This window comes from Poecilia latipinna, unplaced genomic scaffold (assembly GCF_001443285.1).
Source record: "Poecilia latipinna isolate Pla-1442-1.1 unplaced genomic scaffold, P_latipinna-1.0 Scaffold173, whole genome shotgun sequence".
NCBI classification, from domain to species: domain Eukaryota; kingdom Metazoa; phylum Chordata; class Actinopteri; order Cyprinodontiformes; family Poeciliidae; genus Poecilia; species Poecilia latipinna.
In genome coordinates, this window is record NW_015112789.1 from 281,649 (window position 1) to 301,007 (window position 19,359).

At 38.1% G+C, this 19,359-nt stretch overlaps 1 protein-coding gene across 17 annotated transcripts in view; it reads right to left on the bottom strand.

Annotated features, from left to right (window-relative positions):
• atp11b (ATPase phospholipid transporting 11B) overlaps window positions 1-19,359 on the bottom strand; it is an 89,113-nt gene that overhangs the window by 60,636 nt on the left and 9,118 nt on the right. For 14 of the 17 annotated variants that reach the window (XR_001424679.1, XR_001424680.1, XM_015030103.1 and 11 more), the window contains exons 2-15: window positions 13,827-13,976; window positions 12,330-12,446; window positions 11,669-11,758; window positions 8,402-8,482; window positions 8,014-8,121; window positions 7,437-7,565; window positions 5,771-5,874; window positions 5,263-5,310; window positions 3,849-3,913; window positions 3,223-3,304; window positions 2,939-3,089; window positions 2,202-2,399; window positions 1,394-1,552; window positions 461-645 (exon numbers count right to left, since the gene is read on the bottom strand). Coding sequence is in view for 15 of the 17 variants with exons in the window: in XM_015030103.1 (XP_014885589.1) it covers window positions 461-645; window positions 1,394-1,552; window positions 2,202-2,399; window positions 2,939-3,089; window positions 3,223-3,304; window positions 3,849-3,913; window positions 5,263-5,310; window positions 5,771-5,874; window positions 7,437-7,565; window positions 8,014-8,121; window positions 8,402-8,482; window positions 11,669-11,758; window positions 12,330-12,446; window positions 13,827-13,925 (1,616 nt within the window). In the remaining 2 variants the exon portion in view is untranslated. Of the gene's footprint in view, window positions 1-460; window positions 646-1,393; window positions 1,553-2,201; window positions 2,400-2,938; window positions 3,090-3,222; window positions 3,305-3,848; window positions 3,914-5,262; window positions 5,311-5,770; window positions 5,875-7,436; window positions 7,566-8,013; window positions 8,122-8,401; window positions 8,483-11,668; window positions 11,759-12,329; window positions 12,447-13,826; window positions 13,977-19,359 lie in introns of those variants that run through there. The other 3 variants (XM_015030098.1, XM_015030099.1, XM_015030104.1) reach the window with 2 other exon arrangements.

The window sequence follows — 19,359 nt, forward strand, 5'->3', positions numbered from 1 at the left end:
CGAGAGGATTTTGAAACTACTCGTTTTCCGGACACCAAAAAAAAAACATGAATTTATTGCCAGAAAATGTTTAAGTGCTGGGAATGACAAAAACACGCACAATGTGAATTGAAATTTCCCTTGAAATTGGCCTCTGTCTCTTTAAGAAGCTCCTACTCTTTCTGACACTCTGCTTTCAGTACGTCTTTACAACAGTGCTTCTCATTATGCCGTTTAGAACCGCTCTTAACATTTCAATGAGAAATAGTTCATACGATGAGCTCAGCAGATGCACAGTTGTATCAGACGTTTGCTAACTGCTGCTGCCACTAGTCTGGAGGAGCCGATTGGTGGAGTTGAATGGGAGGGCTGCTTTGTGAGACGGAAGCTCGGTCAAAGCTCAAACAAAGTTGATTTTACCCATTATTCTCCCCTTTAAAGCAGTAAATATTAGAAAAAATATGAGTTTAAAGGTGTTCACCTCCTCGTTGCCTCGACCAACGCCTTCTCATCCGGCGAGGCGGCGTAGTACTCCATGTGGCTGAAGGAGAAGCTGTTGGTGTGGGAGAACGGATCCCCTCCCAGCCAGGACTCTGACTGGTTGTAGCTGATTTGGACGGTGTGACACAGTGACACGGCCTTGAGGAATAACAACTCCTCACTCATCTGGACGAAACACGGTGGAAAAAAAGACAGAGTTCACATCTTGTTCTGTAACTTGGGCAGAACAAGCAGATTATTCTGGTCCAAATTAATCAGCCATGATGGGGAACCAGAATCTGCATAAACATTGTGTAACTAAATTATATTTTAACCACTGATTCAGAAAAAAACTACATATACACAAAAATAATAGAGAATAAATCAGGTAACAGCATTTAAAGCTACAACGTTCTGACATGGATTAAGAGCTAGAGACAGATTATTTCATGTCAGACCCGATTTCTGAATTATATTTTGTTTTTCTCGCTTCTTTTCTTAAAAGCAAAATTATTTTGAAAAATGCAGCTTTTCCTTCATCATCCCTTCTCTGACTTGAATCAGGACCAGGTTACAATCATTTTTGTTAATTCAGGAGATAATAGTAAATTAGGATGACGTTCCTTTGTCAGATTAAATTTACCTCTTGAAAATAACCTGTGAGCAGATCATTATACATTTCTGTAACAAAACTGTCCAAATTCTAAATATCAGACCTTAACCTAATTATCATAATCTAAAAGAATAATCTCAATGACTAAAGTTACTGAAATAAATTAACTTTTCCATAATATTCATTTAACGAGACTAAATGAAAACATTGAGAAATCTGGACACTTCAGCGCAGAGAAAAGGAGAATTCTGTCTTGAACCGTTTTCATGTTTTTACTGGAGCTATAAAACCAGTTTTGTGCAGCAGTTTGGTGTGAATTACCAGCTGAGGCGAGGAGCCGCCCGGTGAATCCCCCGTCATCCCCTCTGGTACCAGTTTGCCGTTCATCTCCCGGTACTTGATGCCGTTTATCGAACACTCGCGGAACTGCATTTCATTTTCTGTTAGCGTACCCGTCTTGTCTGTAAACAAATATTCAACCTGCAGGGAGAAAAAAAAACAAAAATGACAACAAATCCTTCAGAATCCTTTTATTTATGGTTTCAGCTGTTTTTAATTTCTTCTTATTTATTGTTTTTGGTTGTTGTGTTTTATTTTGGATATTTAAAATGTCTTCCGGTTGCAGTGTATGAGTTCTGTATGAGAGCACGAACTTGCATTATTATTGCACCATTATTATCATTATCTTACTTGGAAGAATAACAATATCATTGTTTTATTGCAATAATTTCTGGAGCAATTTATCACCTGAATAATATACTTTCATGACCAGCCAAACGATGAAGCCCTTTAATGGGAGAAATGCTTGTTGGCGTTTCCTGTAATAGTTTAATGCTCTTATTTTTTGACCAGGTAATTTTTGGAAAAGTTTCTAATGTAAATATCTTAGAGCCTTAAAACTAACTTACAGCAGGATATATAAGCTTGTTTTAAGTTAATAATTCCCTAATTTTGATGAAAAACTGTTGGTTCAATTGGTAAATTATTTCACCTGTAACATTATTCCTGTGTTTCAAATGAAATAATCTAATGAAATTAGCACTTTTTCATCAAAATTACAGAATTATTTACTTAAAACAAGTTCATATATCTTGCTGAAACTTTGTAATTAATTGTTTTTCTTTCTTACCTGTCCCAACTCCTCATTGAGATCAGACGTGTTGACCTGAGCCTTCTGGTTGCTCTCCTCGTGGTACAGGTCCAAATCCCAGCCAATGAAAAAGGAGCCCAGAAACTTCTGCATCTCCACAGTAACGTAGAGCGAGATGGGAATGATGAAGTTATAGAGAACCAGGAACGCCAGGAAGTCTGAGATGAACTGAAGGATCTGCAGAAGGACCAGAGAAAAATTATCTGTTAAAAACATGATAAAAAGAACGACCTGAGAAAGAAAGAAAGAAAGAAACAAGGAAAAAAAGAAAAAGGAAGAAAGAAAAAGGAAAGTCACATAAAAAACAAGAAAAAGCAAAAGAGAAAAGAAAATGAAATAGAAAGAAAGAATGAGAAAACAAAAAAGAAAAAGAACTTAAAAAGAAAATAAAGAAATAAAAAGAAAAAAACAAGAAAGAAATAAACAAAATTACTGATGATCCTATTATGAAGTTATTACTGTTTGTGAGGAAGAAAAAAGAAAACTGATAATGAGACACGGCCAGCCTGCAGGTGTGTGAGCAACCAGAACTGCAGATAGGCATTACAACGATTAGAAACTAGTTTTTATACTTTATTACCACTGAATCTGCTCTGTGTGCTGGGAGGTTTGATCACCATCTAATCAGAATTAAAACAGGTCTGGTGTGTTTTGGTGACACACAAGTGGAAAATGTTTTTTTCCAGCAACAGAGAGGAAAACAGAGGCGTTCTGACCGGGCTGCTGTTTCTCTCCTGCTCCGTCTTCTGGTTGTAGAAAGGCTCGTTCCACTCTTCTTCGGACTGCCAGGCGTACTTCAGGATGGTGCTGAGGACCGCCTCCGACAGCAGGATGACCAGGTAGATGATCAGGAAGGTGTTCATCGACCTGCCAGGGAACAGCGGATTCAGTGTTTACCAGGCCTCCAACAGAAACGCTTCCGGTGGGAGGGAGGGAGGGAGGAAGGAAGGGAGGGAAGGAAGAAAGGGGAGTGAAGGGAGGAAGGAAGGAAGCACCATACTTCTCAACAGCTGAGCGTTTCTGGGACTTGCACTTGTAGTTGAGCGCCATCTTGGATTCCATCCCTGTATAAACAGCCACACCTGCAACAGCACAGCAGGTCCAGGTAATTACACCAACCAAACGGTCAAAAAACACCAGATGATTTCGCTCACGAAACAACCGTTTCATATCAGTCATTATCAATAAGTACTGATTTGGTTTTTTGTTTTAAATATCTGAAATATTGCCAAACTTGTAGCTTGACCTTTCCTGTTTCATCCAGTTTTCTCCCCACTGGGTTGTTTTTTTATTTAAAACATTTCGGAGGCGCTGTGGAGAAACCTGAAGCTGCTGCTGCGCTAGTTACTCAGCAGGCCGTTGCTAGGTAACCGGAGTTAGGAGGAACCTGAGGCTGCTTCTTACCTAGCATGCTGTTGCTAGGCAACCAAAGAGCGAGTGAGTTAGCTGAAGCTACCAATAGCTTAGCTAGCTGTGAGAGGTTGAGCTGCCATCAGTGAATATTCGATATACTGAATTTTCTTTCAGTCATACTGTGTGTTGATGTTGATCATGTATAAAGTTATTTATTTATCTTTGTCTTTTCTGGGACAATGTATTTTGCTTTGCTCTCTTTTTCAGACTCACCAAATATTTCTTTGGTATTTTTCAACCTGGCCCCTCGGAGCAGCAGGTTCTCTGGACCCAGCGGTCTAAAAACAAAAGAAAACAAAGGAAACAGAACTGGTTTAGAAAGAGGATATCGTAAACAAGTATTTCCATTTATCTTTAATGTTGGGCAGATCTGGCTCAGCAGGCACAAACGTTGGCGTGTTTTTCATTGGTCTGGTTTGATACGTTCAGTTAAACAACTAGTTTTTGTAGCAAATTTCATGTGTTGAATCTGCTTCAGATTTAAGTTTAGAAGATGTTATTCTCAGTGTCTTTTTGTTGGAGTGACTTGAGTAAAGACAAGTTACAAATACGCTAAGCAAAATCAATCAGATGCTAATTGGATTTGTTATCAGTCTTTTAAAAAGCGACACTTTTGACAACTGCTTAACAGCATCGGTCAGTGACTGTATGACTGTTTATTTATCCTTTCAAAAGGAGAAATAAATGCGTGGCACCAGGTTATAGCAAAATATTCGAATTCCCACCTGCAGTCGCTGGACAGGTTGATGTAATCAAGAATGATTTAACAGATTTTGAATTTAGATCTCACTAAAAAAAAACTACAAAACAACAGACAATAATTTCTTGTCTTCACCAGAAGGAGTAGAAATCTGGCCATATTTTTGCTAAATGTCCAAACATTTTATGACCCAAACTAAAACATGCTGTGGCGGTATTAAAAATGTTATTTTTCTTACATTTCTAATTAAAACATTTATTTTTACTTTGAGGTTTTCAGCATCTCCTCTTCCTAAAGCATAAAAATGCATCCAAGCAATCACTTAATTTTAGATATTGTTTTTATGAACTATTTGGGGCCAAATATGAGAGAAGTGTGTGACCGAGATGCTAAATCTTTTTAACTTCTTTCTACTGCATCATAATGTTTCAAGCTGTAGTAGTAATCAACCTAATTCCAGCCTTATTCTGATTTATTTTATAAATTCCTGCTGGTTCAATAAATTGGCAATTAACAGAAATACAGGAGACCAATCAGGCTGATCTGTAGCCAACTTTGACGTCCAAACTGAAAATTACGGTTTAGTTTTTGGACTTTAGTACAAATGAGTAAAATATGAAGCAGGCTCTTCAGAATCCAGAAGAAAACAAAGGTTTTACTATTTTGTCCTAATTTATTTCTCTAACCTCCATCTTGTTTTCAATTAACTCAATTATATAACAGTAATTAGTTCAGATGTTTATAGAACAGAAAATGACAGGAGCGCTTTGTTTTTTGTCATTTATTTGCATCTATTAGAATAAAAAATAAAGACTTTCCACCTGCTGATCTGTGATTAGAACCAATTAAGGAAACAGGATCCAATTACAACCTCTGGCTGATTGATTTGTTCAGCTTTAGAGGGAGGAGTAACTGGATAAAACTTACCGGACGATCTCTTCGCCATGCTGCGTCACGGTTACACGTCCAACAAACCTGGAAGGCAGAAAACATGTCTTACCACCGAGTGGAAACAAAAAATACAACTTCAAGCTGAGGAAAAATAACTATTTATAAAGCAACATGAAAGGCATTTTGAAATCGTTTCACATCAACATTTGAATAAACATTTAACTAAACCGCCTGACCTTCAACTAATAAAGACAATCTAACCCTAAACGTCTATAGTGAATAAATACGTTCATGTAATCAATCTCAGTTTGATTTTTTATTTTATTTATTCAAAAATTGGTATCGGCCAAAATCGGGATCAGCAGGTCAGGCCTTTTAAAGATCGGAAATCGGCGATTAAAACTGCAATCGGTGCACCACTAGTAGAAAGAAGTGTGCATAAAAGCATAGATTACATATAAAATGTATAAATACAAGCGTAGTTACCTGTAGAACGACGTATAGATAAATACAGTGTATTACGTTTAAATAAAAGCATAGTTACCTGTAGAGGTCGGCCTCTGGCTGCTGACACTCCACCACGGCCTGCAAGGCCTCCAGCTGGGACACCGACTGACACACCGACGTCTCTGGCACAGAAAAATGGGTCTACAAGAAAATCAAAGTTTAATATTGATGGGAAATTAGAGAAGCTTTTAAATAAATATACAAGCAAATTGACAACTAACAGATAAAATGAAAACAGTTTTTGTTCTTGCGAAGTAAAAACCATTTTTGTCTTTGAGACAAGAACAAAACAGGAAATAAATGTTGGTATGTTGTTAGGCGAGCATCTACAGTTAATCAATTAATTAATTGCACGACAGATTAAATTGAGGTCGATAATTGTCATTGTTATAATTAATATTTTTTGAAGGCCAAATTTCTTTATAGGGATCAGAATCCATTTTATTTATGGTTTCGGTTGTGTGTGGGTTTTATTTACTTTTTATTTAATGTTTTTGTGTTTTATTTTGGACACTGTCTTCCAGTTCTGTACAAAATTAAAGTTTACTGGAGAGAGTGAACTTACATTATTATGTAATTATCAATATGTTAGTTGAAAATAGCCTCAAAACATCAAATATTATCGTTCACAGCAGTAATTTCTGGAACAATTTGTCGTCCAGTAAGATGTGTAATCATGGCCTTCAGTAAGACAAACCTCTGCTTCTGTGAATTATATTCCAAAAACAGCAAATGTGTGCATATAAATACTGAAACGCATTACAGCAGACGCAGTATATAAATAATAATGAACAGTATAAGTGGATTTGAACAGATTGATCGGTCCTGATCGGTTCCTTTAAATCGGTGATCAGCCGATATTTACATGTGGAACAGATTTTATTTTCCTCTGAAAAAGTCTGAAAATCAGCCGTTGCTCTTTTTGTCAAAACAAAACGCACAAACAACTAATGGAGGCTTCCTGTAGATAATTTATCTACTATCTTTGATCACATGAGGAGGTCAAAGTTCACTCTGCATCTAATCGAGTTTATGAAGGAGTCACAGGTCAGTAATGATCGAGATAAAAGGTAAGAGAGGCTCAAAGAACAGCTGGACAGGGTGAAGAACGGACCGGCACACTGCAAAAAACACAGAATGTTACCAAACATTTATGACGCAAACATCTTAAAAGACCTGAAATAAGACTAAACTAACTTACAGGCAATTCTTCAGCAAGATTAGGAGTTTAAGTAAATAATTCCCTAATACTGATTTCCACTGGCAGATTATTTCACTTATAACATGGAAAAATATCTTACTAGTGAAATAATCTGCCAGTGAAACTGGAACTTTTCATCAGTATTAAATGATTATTTACTGAAAACAAGCTCCTATACCTTGCAGAAAAGTTACTTGTAAATTAATTTTGTCTTATTTTAAGAGTATAAAAATATTTGCACTAGAACCTGCACAGAAATACTTGGTAAGATTTTGTGTTTTTGCAGTGACTGAGCCTAGAAATTACATTCACCCTGTTCATATTCTAGATTTTGGCGTCCTTTTATGCTGATGGTTGTACGTTTTATTTTGAAAAACCGGAAGCACACGTTTGCGTCCCCACCCTCGTCTTCCAGAAGACGGACCCGTTCATTTGAATGGTCCTGGTTGACGCAGAGGCGTGCATGCAAAGACGTTGATTTGATTACAGTCTGCAGACGGACCTTCAGGTTGGTTTCTCCATCAAGGCTGGCTGTGGTGATGTGACAGGTGCCGTCCGCGCGATCCGACGACAGCAGCACCAGGTCAGCTGGGAACGTCTCATCCTTAGCGACACGGACAATGTCCCCAACCTGAACATACAGAGTTAAAGCAACAACAAAGGTTGGTGTTTTGGGATAAGTTTTTTATTGCACTGTGCTGTTGAAACGGTTGGCGGTATCAGAAAGTCACAATAAATGTACCGATAGTTTACAAAGATTCAATCCTGTTGCTCAAACCTTTTAGTTTTTATTAATATTAGAAGTTTTTTAACAGATAATATAAAGGCAGTTCTGCTTATGATGAGGGAATAACATCATAACATGAAGCAAAGCTCAAAAATGTCAAGTTTACATAACACTGCCCCTTTAACGGGAGTCGGCGCTTTGGCCGTTTTTCAGTTTTCTGGATGTTTGATCCAGATTAGTGGAGCATAAAAACTGAATGCTGCTTCTCCCTGTCTGGTTCTGGTTCTGGGGATGCAGAGCAGAACCAGAACTTAAATAAGTGTTTGTTATGGTGTTTTTCTTGCAGTCTCACCCTGATATTTTTGGATCTCGTCTGGACCAGACTCCCACTGCGAACCACAAACACTGGAGCTCCGTTCACCTCGTTGTCCGCTTTGTGCCTCAGCCAGTCCTCATAGCCCTGCAGAGAAAAGAAAAGTAAAACAGTTCCAGTGTTAAAAATTAAAGTTTATTGAACGTTCAGCATGTGTTCTTCCATCATCATTATCACTTATCGTGATAACTTCTGGGACAATTTACTGTCCAGCAAAATGTGTTATGTATTTGTTCCTTATTTTCAGTGGACTAAGATATTTGAACAACAAACTAGACCAAATAGCAGAGTGAAATAAAGCACTTTGGTTTTAGTTCCACATTTTCGACACAAGCAAGAGGAAGCGAATGTTTACTTCTGTTCTCACCTGTTTAATAGCCGTAACTGTGATCACGAAGAGGAGAGGCAGCCCGCTGGTAACTGGGGAAGTTGGAGTGTCTATCATTAACTGCAAAGAAACAGAGAGATGATGGGAGTGGAGACGTGAACAACGTGGAGCAGCGAGCCGCCATCATCGGAGCGGAGCTGGGCGTCGCCTTTCACAGAGAAACCAGGCAGAAACGAGAGAAGCAGCGGCTGCAGCATCAAACAGGAAATCTCTACAAACTTCCCTCAAGTGTTAACTGGCACAGCTGAGGAAGTGCCACACATGCATGTGTTTACACTCTGCTTTCTTAAAGTCACTGAAGAGGTCACGGCCGAGGCAAATGTCCCAACAACGACGACAGCTGGGACATTTTATCTTTATCAGATCTTAACATCTAAAGTATCATTAGATTTTAAATAAAGAGATGTTAGACTTTAAATTCAAGTGAATTTCTAAAATAATGCGACAGTCCAGCTGTAAATGTAAAACCTTGGCTAGGATTTTAGTTTAGTTTAAAGTTGTCTGTCCTGGGCGCAAGCAGGTGGTTTATGAAACAGGAAATGCACAGACTGAAGGCGACCGAACAAAAACAAACGTATATACAGGTCGTGAGTTCGACACATATCTGGCTCTTCAGAGCTGCTCGACCGCCAGCTCGTATTTAATTTCCTGCAAGGCTTTGAGGAACTGCATCACATCAGTATCTGATACATTTTTCTAACACTTCCTGGATTATTGCATTGTCTGCATGCATTGGTGTAAACAAATGTTTTTCATGTTTGGTTTTTAACTATACAACAATGTAATGTTTTTTAATTACTGCACATATCTCCACATTTACATCAAAAAGATCTGCAAGGGGTGAAATAGGTATTGAATGCATCATTTCTGTTTTATTTTCTAAGTAAACATGTTCCTAATAGTGGATTTGACATGAAATTATCACCAGATGTTTAGTAACAACCCATTCAATCCACCCATGCAAAGCAATCAGACCACAGATGTCCATAAGTTCAGTTATGAGTAATAAAATTAAAAGGTAAAGGAGGAAAGTATGACAACACTTAGTGAAATGCATTTACCGCTTGGTGCAAAAGTCTTCAAAATGGCTCCCGTATGGAGAAACCAGTCGCATGCATTCAGGCGGGATTTTAATCCACTCTTCTAAATCCTGACTGTTCTGCCGTTTGGCTGAAACATGGAGGCATTTATAAGTAAAACTGCTGCCATGGCGCATCAGAAAGGTTGGTGGACGTTGGCGTGTCGGGGTTTTTTCCTCACCGTCGGCCATGTTTGTTTACTCTGAGCTCACGTTTGGTCTCGAGGTTTAGTGAGATTTCCCATCTGACCTCTGAACGTTGGTGAATGAAATCAGTTTGTGTGGTCAGGCAAAAAGCAATGAATCAATTAATCAATTGATCAATTAAAACAAGTGGAATAATTTCTGTCTGCATAATTTATTGTTTTTCTCTCTTCTACCAAACTGGATGATAAAAGTCTTCAGTCTGGTGTTTTGGCCTCGGCTTGCCCCTTCCTGAAGGATAATTTTGCTTACAGACTTCATAATTCATTTATTTGCTGTTTCTGTTTGGTTTATTTATTTTGTTTATTTAAAGAGTCTTCCAGTTCCCGTGTTAAATTCATCAGAATTTAGAGTTTATCTCTAAAATCGTGTTCTTGCGTTGTTACTCAGCCATTATATTACTTGAAATTATTCTCTTAACAACATTATTGTTTATTGCAGTAACCTCTGGGACAATTTATCATCCTGTTATCGTGACAGGTCTGTGTGGTTTGCACCGAACCTGCCACAGGTTATTTATCCTCATATCTTTGGTCTCCAGGCGTTTGAAAATCTTGGACGTTTTGAAATTAATGTGTGTAAAATCTTGCAGCAGCGCCTGGTTCTGGCCGGTTTATGGGGTAATGAGGTTCTCTTTAACGTCTGGATCATGATGCAAACGGCGCTGACTGGAACCTTCAGTGGTTTAGAAATTATTTCGTAATCGATACCATCAGCATGATTTGCAACAGGAGCAAAGATCTCGTTGGTTTTCCCCATTATGAGACGTTATTGCTTTGGTGCCTTTTTACAGACCATCAAAAATCCAGATTACTGACTTCAAGAGGCTGAAATGTTTTATAATTACTAGATTCTTCCTTTCTCTTTCCATTTTGTTACACATAACTTAATATATTGGTGTTATGCTTTGTCAACATTTTCTATTCCTTTATAATGTACGATTATCATATCGCCCATTTCTATCAACATCTGGTGAGACATTTATGACTAGACCCGTCGCAATAGACCAATTAATCGCAGGATAAATTAGAACAGACTGAATCACTTTTATTTCCATGATTTATCATTTTCCTCCTTTCTTTTTCTACCCAAAACTGGATGATAAAAGTCTCAACTAGTCCTTTTTTTGTTTATTTTGTGTATTTAAAACGATTCACGTTATAAGGAGTACTTATCACTTTAATTGTTATAATAGTACCACAAAATACAGTGGTAATATTTTTTATCCAAAAATGGGGTTTATTTTATCCTGAGCAGGTGATGCTGAACATTTCTAACTATTTTATTCAACATAAAGATGTTAAGGAAACAAAGACATTTAATTTGTTAGATCAAGAAGAAGAATCCCTAAAGCTGGCAGTAATTTAACATTTAAGCAACAGGCTAAACTGTTAAAGGATAAAACACACAGTAACTAAATCTTTTTGCTTGTCAGAGTAAAGATTTACGTATCTAGGAATCCCTTGGAGATAAATTTGACCCAAAAAGCTCAAACTGTCCATTTGAGAAAATGTCCCCTTCACTTCTCGCCATTTTTCCTTCAGATTTCAGGACCAGATGTTTTCAGTTTCACCGACAGCTCGAGTGGGTGAAAAGACAAATCCTGAGACGAAGCCAAGTTGATTTCTTTGGAGCATCAGGGCCACGGCAGAAACGTCTGAGAGCCAAAGCCATCGTCTGCGCAGGCTGACCGATTCGTTGTGAAAGCCCGGCGCTTTGGGCCGGACGCAGCGACACAAATATTACCAAACATGTGGGCAGCGTTTGTTTTTTACGTTTATAAATGAAAACACGAGGCAGACCTCTCTACCTCCAGGTCCTTAAGAGTTAATGACACGTCCACTGACACACACACACACACACACACACTAATATGAGCAGCAGAGCAGCTGAGGTCACACATGACTCATCACCAGCTGACGGAGGAAAACATGCACTCGCTGAACCGATGTGTGTGAATTTACCTGCACAAGGAAGATGATGAGGAAGTAGAAGTTGGCTATCCTGCGAAACTGCTCAAACAGATTCTTGGGGACAAAATTCCAGATTGTGTACTGAGAGAGAAAGAATGAAAAGGTTTATTAATCTGGATTACATTAAAATAATCCAAAATACGCTTTAAATTACTCTTCCAGCACTGAACTTAATGTTTTCAAAATCTTTTCCTGTTAAAATCAAAACAGGTCAATAAATCAGACATGAAAAATCCCAGTCTGCTGTCAGGAAGCAGACAGACTGGACAGTCTGGACTAATTCACTTTGGTTTGCGCTTTGCTCTGCCACCAAGTAAAGCTGGAAACATTCGTTTTACATCAAACTAAAGGCTAATGGATCCACACTGGAGATTTCCCTGGACCATTCGTCCCTTTACCGCAGCTGCTGTCACTGCTGAGGCAAAATAAAATTAAATCAACTTAAACCAACTTATACTGAAGGAAATGAAATATATTTTCTATCAGTTTATACTGTTTATGGCCTGGAAGAAACAACAGTAACAAAGCTAAGCTTAAAGGGACCGTGGCAGAGACTAGCTTACGCCAAGGGAGAGTTTAACAGCCTGAATCAGGGAAGCTAATTGGCTAAGAATGGTTGGTCCTCCGGCCATAACATTTATGGTTCTGATACCTTGGAGGAGATGATTCTGTTGTCTGCGAAGCGCTGCGGTATGTAATGGCCATGCTCAGGGAAACGGTTTGCTACATAAACAGTCCTGGTGTCACTTTGATGAGGAGGGTCAAAGCCCTGAGGAAACAGAGACAGAAGGGAGGAGAAAACAACTTACTCTGGTTGTTCCTGCAGCATGAACACGTAGATGTTAAAACAAACACAGCAGCTAACAGAAAGCGGTACGAAATACACAACGATTACATTTTAATCAGAACCATTCCACAGAAAAGCAGCAAAACAGAAACAATGGCTGCAAAAACAGAGTATAAACTGATTCACTTTATTATCAATAATAAACATTTTATTGCCTAAAACACATCCATTTAGTAAACGCCAAATCATTTGTAGCAAAAGATGAATCTCCAGTTAAAAGATACTTCCAACATCAACATGTGAAAATCTCAGCACTTTCTGCTCGCCTTAGCATAATTACAGCACATGGCTAATCTGATGCTAATTTTTTTTGATTAACCGATGAATTGTTGGATTAGGGAGGAACCGATCCACGATATCTGAAGTTTAGTATCGGCCGATAGCAATTTAATAAAAAGCAACAGCTGAATGTTTTTATTAAACAAACACAGACATGATAACTGCACCAGGACAGCTCACTTAAACACACCGACAGCTTCTCCAGTTTGGAGAATGTGAAAACAGCTTTAATTTGTTCAGTCAGCTCAATTAGCTCAATTAGCAGCAAAATAGGTAAAGTAAAAATAAATAAAGAAATGGAAACTGACAAAAACAACAGGTTGACTGCTTTGGTCAAACATGTGAAAATAAACAACAAATGTTTCCTTTCAAATGGTTCAGGAAGTAAAGTTAGGAGTTCTAGATATAATTTAAATAAACAATAAGGTGTGACGTCGCTCAGAGCACAAAGCGTAGAATCAGACTGAATAAATCTGCACTTACAGATCAGGTATATTGTCTCCAATTCCCGGACTAGAATTTTTTTTCAATATTGAATCAATACAGATATTAATATTGGATCGGTGCATCTCTAAATTGGTTCCTGATATGAGATTTTTTACTGAATTTGAACCAGGTGAAGCCAAAACTACGCCAGCTGAGTTTCAGATAAACATTTCCGCAAAATGTAAATATTCTTTCTACAGCTTTGGCCTAATTACTGCTCTGACTGTGTTGCCCTTTCAGCAATTCTTCAGTCTGTATTTTCTAGTTAATTAACCGATTAGTAAATTAGTTGATTCATCTGGTCTCACCAAACCAACACAGGTAATATAATTATTGATAGCGAACGGCATCTCCCAGTTTTTACTTTGGATCAGTGATTTGCAGAAATTTCTCATCTGGTCAGAACTCTAAGTCTCACAGGGTGGCAAAGAGCAGAAAAGAAACAGCTTCCTAATCGATAAGACTAGCATAAAAAAATAAAAAAGCTACGCAGAGTAACATCCTGGTTATGAATGACCTACACTGAGACTGCTGTACCTGATTCGCCTCTGTGCTGGGGACTGCTGCAGGTGATTCACAGGAAAGGCTCAATTTAAGATGAAGCTGAACTCGAAGGCTGAGGCGCTTGGGACTCATGATTTACTTTGGACACCAGAGTTTCTGTTTTTGAAGAACCTGCAATTGATGCTGTTGGATTTCAAAGGGAAGTTGTGAAATAAACTGAACGGCTTGGCACCAAAACGCATGAAAGAGCCGCCGTCGTTGCCACAGCAACCCTCCAGACCGCCCAGGTCTTCTCCCCAGAACCAGAACCAAATACAGAGAAGCAGCAATCAGCTTCTCTGCTCCTCTAATCTGGAACAAACTTTCAGAAAACTGCAAAGTTGCTGAAACACTGACTTCCTGCTTAGCGTTAGCGGAAAAACTATTTGAGAATAAAATTGACAACACCCATCACAAACATGGAGGAGTCTCCGTCACAACGTTTATAAGTGTCATCATGAATTTAGTGATGGCATTGACTTAATGTAATGTTTTGATGGCTGATTCTATATTTCATGACTTTGTGTTTTTGTGTTTGTTATGATGTAAAGCACTTTGAAATGCGCTATATAAATAAAATTTGATTGATTGATTGATTGATTGAAGTGTCATTTGGAAAATAATGACAATTTGTCTTAAAAGTGTCATTATCAAATAATGAAAAGCTATCACTTTTAATGCATCTTTTAATGCAACTTATGCTTTAAAAGCTGGGCTGAAACGATTCCTTGAATGATTCGAGTTCCTCGATTATTAAACGGAAAAGGTTTGTTAAATTACGTTTTATTATTTAGTGACAGTGTTCCGGCCGGGTGATTATTTGTGTTGCGCAGCACTCTCACTTCTGGCTGAGTTGTTGAGAAAAACTAAGTGCATAACGTCCAGTTTTCAGGTTCCGCCGTGGGGATTTCATTTACTGATGATTTGGATTTTATCATTTTACGTGGGACCAACAAGCATCCTTAAGATGACAGGAGCGATGCCTGGAGTATGGCAGCCTTTCTCCTCCCGGAGCTGCTGGTTCAGAGTGAACGGCGGGAAGAGTGGTAAAGGTGTATTTATACAGGTGAGCAGATACATTGAACTTGGTTAACTGACTAACGAAGGTTTCAAATTCTGTCACTAACATGAACACAAAAGCTACAAATGGCTGGGTAAGGTGAGAGTTCATCTATTAAACTGACTGAAGATGAACAAACTAAAAGCTGGAGTACAGACACACACACGCATATAAGTGTATTTGTGAGCCTGCCTCTTTAAGTTGAATATAATTTCAGATTTTGTATAACTTTAGTTCAGGTTACCTTAGAAAGTGAGCTGTTATTGTTACAGGTTAATTTTCTAAACTACATCAAAGTTAGGGAAATTCAAATATGAAAAACAGGACTGATGTTGGTATCCGATAGGAACACTGCTGTTATGCTAGACTTACCAATGTTTTATTTTACCAATTGTTTTTATCCAATTACTCGATTAATCATAAGAAGAATCAATAAATTACTCGATTACTAAAATATTAGTTTACAACAGCCCTATTTAAAAGTATCATTATTTATTGAACAATGCTAAGTTGACAATGGACTTTCAACTTTGCTTTAAAACATCATAATTTACTGAATGACACTTCATGACAACAGTTATAAACATTTACAAAGACTCCTTCATGTCAGTATTAGGAGTTACCGAGTTGCCTTTGATTCCTGGAACGTTGATCAATACATCTGGTACATATTTTCTTGATGATTTTGATTATATTTTATCAAATGTAAAGTTTTTACTTGTTTCATAACTTATGTAAATGATGAATTGCCTTGTTGCTGAAATGCATCAAACAAACTTGAGTTGATGGGCAGAGTCTTTAGGCCAAGAAAAGCAATTATAATCCTGTATGATTTAAACTTTCTGCTGAAAGTACTTCATTAAATAGTTACTGAGCAAAGTAAGCAAAGCTGTAGTTTGAAAGTATAAACTATAAATAGAGGATTCTGAAGGAAGTCCAGGCCAGAAACCCAACATACAGCAGAGCAACTGCTTGGTGACTCAGCTACATCAACAAACTATTATACATTTCCACATATCCTACATGAACCGTATTATAGTATGTCTGGAGTAACACGCCGTTCACTTACTGTTGCATTAAAGGATTTAGAGTTTGGTAAACATTTTCCATTAATATCAGCATGGGAATAAGGCAGGTTGACTAAGAGCAGATTGCCAAATCACTTTTGTCTTTTAACACAAAAACTTTGACTATTTGTCTGACCACATAGACACATGACATCAAGCTAACAACGTCCTCGCTAACGGTGACTACCATTGGTTTTAGCTGCCAAGTTGTCAACATAACGCGCTAAATCTTTAATGTGCGCCTGATATACAAAAGAAAAAGGGACGCAGTACTTTGCTACCAATTGTCAAATACTACGACAACCAGGCAACAAGGTCAGGAAAAAGTTTTAATTTACCAAAAAAACAAAAAAAAAAGATAGAGAGGGAAGTAGGTCAGTCATGCTAGCGTGACTCTGGAAACATTAACTTAGATGTTCTGCAGAATTCAGCGTTTCGGTTCAGTTAAAACATTTTAAAAACTGCGACCTACACACCAACTCTGACAGATTATCACCAGGACCTTACACTAGCTAATTAACCGCCGCTGTGTTAGATTAGAAACCTGATACATTAGTGGCATTCTTGTCAGTTGCTATGGCAACGAGTCTATAGCATCGCTGGCAAAGAGAGTGAGAAAAAAAGAATAAAAGTGGTTTTGAGTTGTTTTTCAACAGTTTTTCTGTTATTTTTCCTTTTGCTATGGGGCTCTGCACTGAACCAAAGCCAACACCAGAGTCTCTTCAGAACTTTACTTGTTGACATCGGACTGAAGTTGCGCCAGTGTTTTGCTTTCATTCTTGACAGCCTGGTATAATTTCAGCTGGCCACCTGCCATGACTATTCTCAGACTGAAGCATACAGTCTTTGTGCTTTTTAAGAACAATTAGATGGGAACCTTTAGAGCGTCAGAAAACTTCATCAGCCCATTACCAGAAAACAGTAACTACATGAGGCACTGTGGACACTAAAAATTAATGGAAATCTGCCAATTTCGACAAAAGCTCATATCTTTCAATAAAGTTTTTTCTCTAGGTTTAGGGGGTTTGTCAGCTTTATCAAAATTTGTGTATTTTGCAAAACTGCAATGGAAATACCTTTTTTGCATCACGCGAGTCTCATAACAGGATGTTGCTACTGGTGGAAATGACAAAGAAGGCAACAGGAAGTAGTTGGAGAATGACGGCAAGCATGTTTTCAATGAAGAAAACTTATCCACATGTAATTTTAGATTAGTTTTTTTATTTAATGGATATTGTGAAATTTTGTTTTTCGACATTAGCAGAATATCAACAAAGTTGTAGTAGAAACTCAGTTATCGTCACAGAAATGCACCAAGCTGAGGTAGGTATGGAGGATGCACATAAACCTGGAAGGCTGAGGTCAAAGGTTATAATAACTGTGGCTGGACTGACGAAACAAAAATATATTGTTTCAAGGATCTTAAAAAGTGGTTTCTGTCATTGCAAAGCCAAAACCTTATTAAAAAGATATTTGCATATTTTTAGGCAATAACTTCAACATCAACAGAGCTCGTTTCCTCTGATTAGGCAACAAATTTAACTTCTGAATGTGGCCATCGAGTCAAACTTCAAATGTTTCTGACCACAGCTTCTACCAAACGTTCATTTCAGAAATACCGTCCTCATAACTCAAGTAGATCTATTTCTAGATTGGGCTTCCTTTGGTTTTTTTGTTATTTTGAGTGTAGCTTCATTTAAAAAGCTGCTGAAAGGTTCTTATTCAAAAGTGTTGTGGCTCTGTGAAGCCATTTTGTAAATACACATCTACCAAAGGAGTCATGAAGAAAATTTACCTTACTGCAACATTTATTGCCAGTTTGCAACTTTGCAGCAAAGGAAAAATGAAGGCACCCAGATAACAAAAAAATTTAATAGTCCTGCAAATCATAGAGATGCAAAGTAATGCTAAGGAAGATCATCTTTAAATATTTTTTAGAGTACAGAAAGAGGTGAATGTAGGAAGCATTTTAAACAGACTAAACCTTTTTTATTAATCTTACACTTTACGAAAGGAAAAGATGAAAACAACTTGTACTAATAAATTGTAATTTTGCACAACTGAATTAAAAGTAAACACAAAGCGGCTGACATTAGACCTTTCATTCCTTCTCTTCCAGACTCAGATGCCCACATCAATTTAAAGGCAGACAGATAATTACTCCTTGCCTAAAGCCTACAATTCCCAGAGTGCATTGGTGGAGTCACCGCCATGAGGAACATCATGAAAAACAGCCAGAGCTGAGCTCGGAGTCGTGTTAAAGACCAAAACGTTTTCTGACTGAAGCAGAAATCATAAAAAAGAACAGCTGCTTTAAACCTCATGATTGATAACAGCCACAATAATTGCAATGATGCACAGAAATGCAACATGGCAGGACAAAGCTGCACTCTCTGAAAGCAGCTACTTTATGCCATCCTTTATTGATACAGCACAGTTATAAAACTTGTTCTGGAAAGAATTGGGTTGCAGCCACCCGTAGTAATACGCTCATATTTTCTTTCTCTAGCGTTTCTGAACACGTAGCTAGGCCTGTTGCGATAAACGATAAATTAATTAATCAGACGATAAATTAAACCTATCGACCTCATTTTAATTATCGTCTTTATCGTCTCTTCCTGCCTTTTTTTCCCTTTCTGTTGATGACACTGAATGAAAACAGGCTCAGCTCCGGTCTCTCCACTGACCCTCCCTTCCTCATTTCCTTAGTGTAATGTCCAGCTCACACTACACGAGTTGTCGCCGACTGTCGGCCCATTTTCAAAACCTGAGAGACACATTAGCTGACAGAAACCCTAGGTATAACGGTTCGATCGGGTTCGTCGTGCCGTGTGGTGTCCAGCCACATGGGCACAAAATAATGGCTACAAGTCCAGTTAACTAATTTTAAAGCCAGGCATTAATCAATGCTTTACTAGAATCTACCTGTGATGCATGTGGCTAGAGTCAGCGTAAAGTTCTGACTGAATGAAAATCATTATAACCTATTTATGTCACGTTAACGAAGAACAGCTGAAAACTTACCGGGTTTATCAACTGCGGTAGCAATTTGGCTTCAACTCCTCCCCTTGTCATTTCTATATTCTTTGCACGAAATGTTGAATAAATATTAATGTTGTTTCCACATATCATCTCCAATGTCCGCTGGATTTTGGGTTGCGCCGTGTCAGCTGTTTGGGATTCCCCTCCGTAATTTCCTCTCAGAAAGCCTGGAGGAGAATCCGGGCTTTCTGATTGGCTACCTGTCACATTCAGCGTTAAGCTCGGGGAAAAACCCCTGATTTAGACGATCTACATCACACTGCAGGATGATCGGTTACGAAATCACAAGCGACAATCTTAGATCGGCCAACGTTCAAAGATTATCGTAAGGGGAAAACAGGGGCAAAAAATCGTGTAG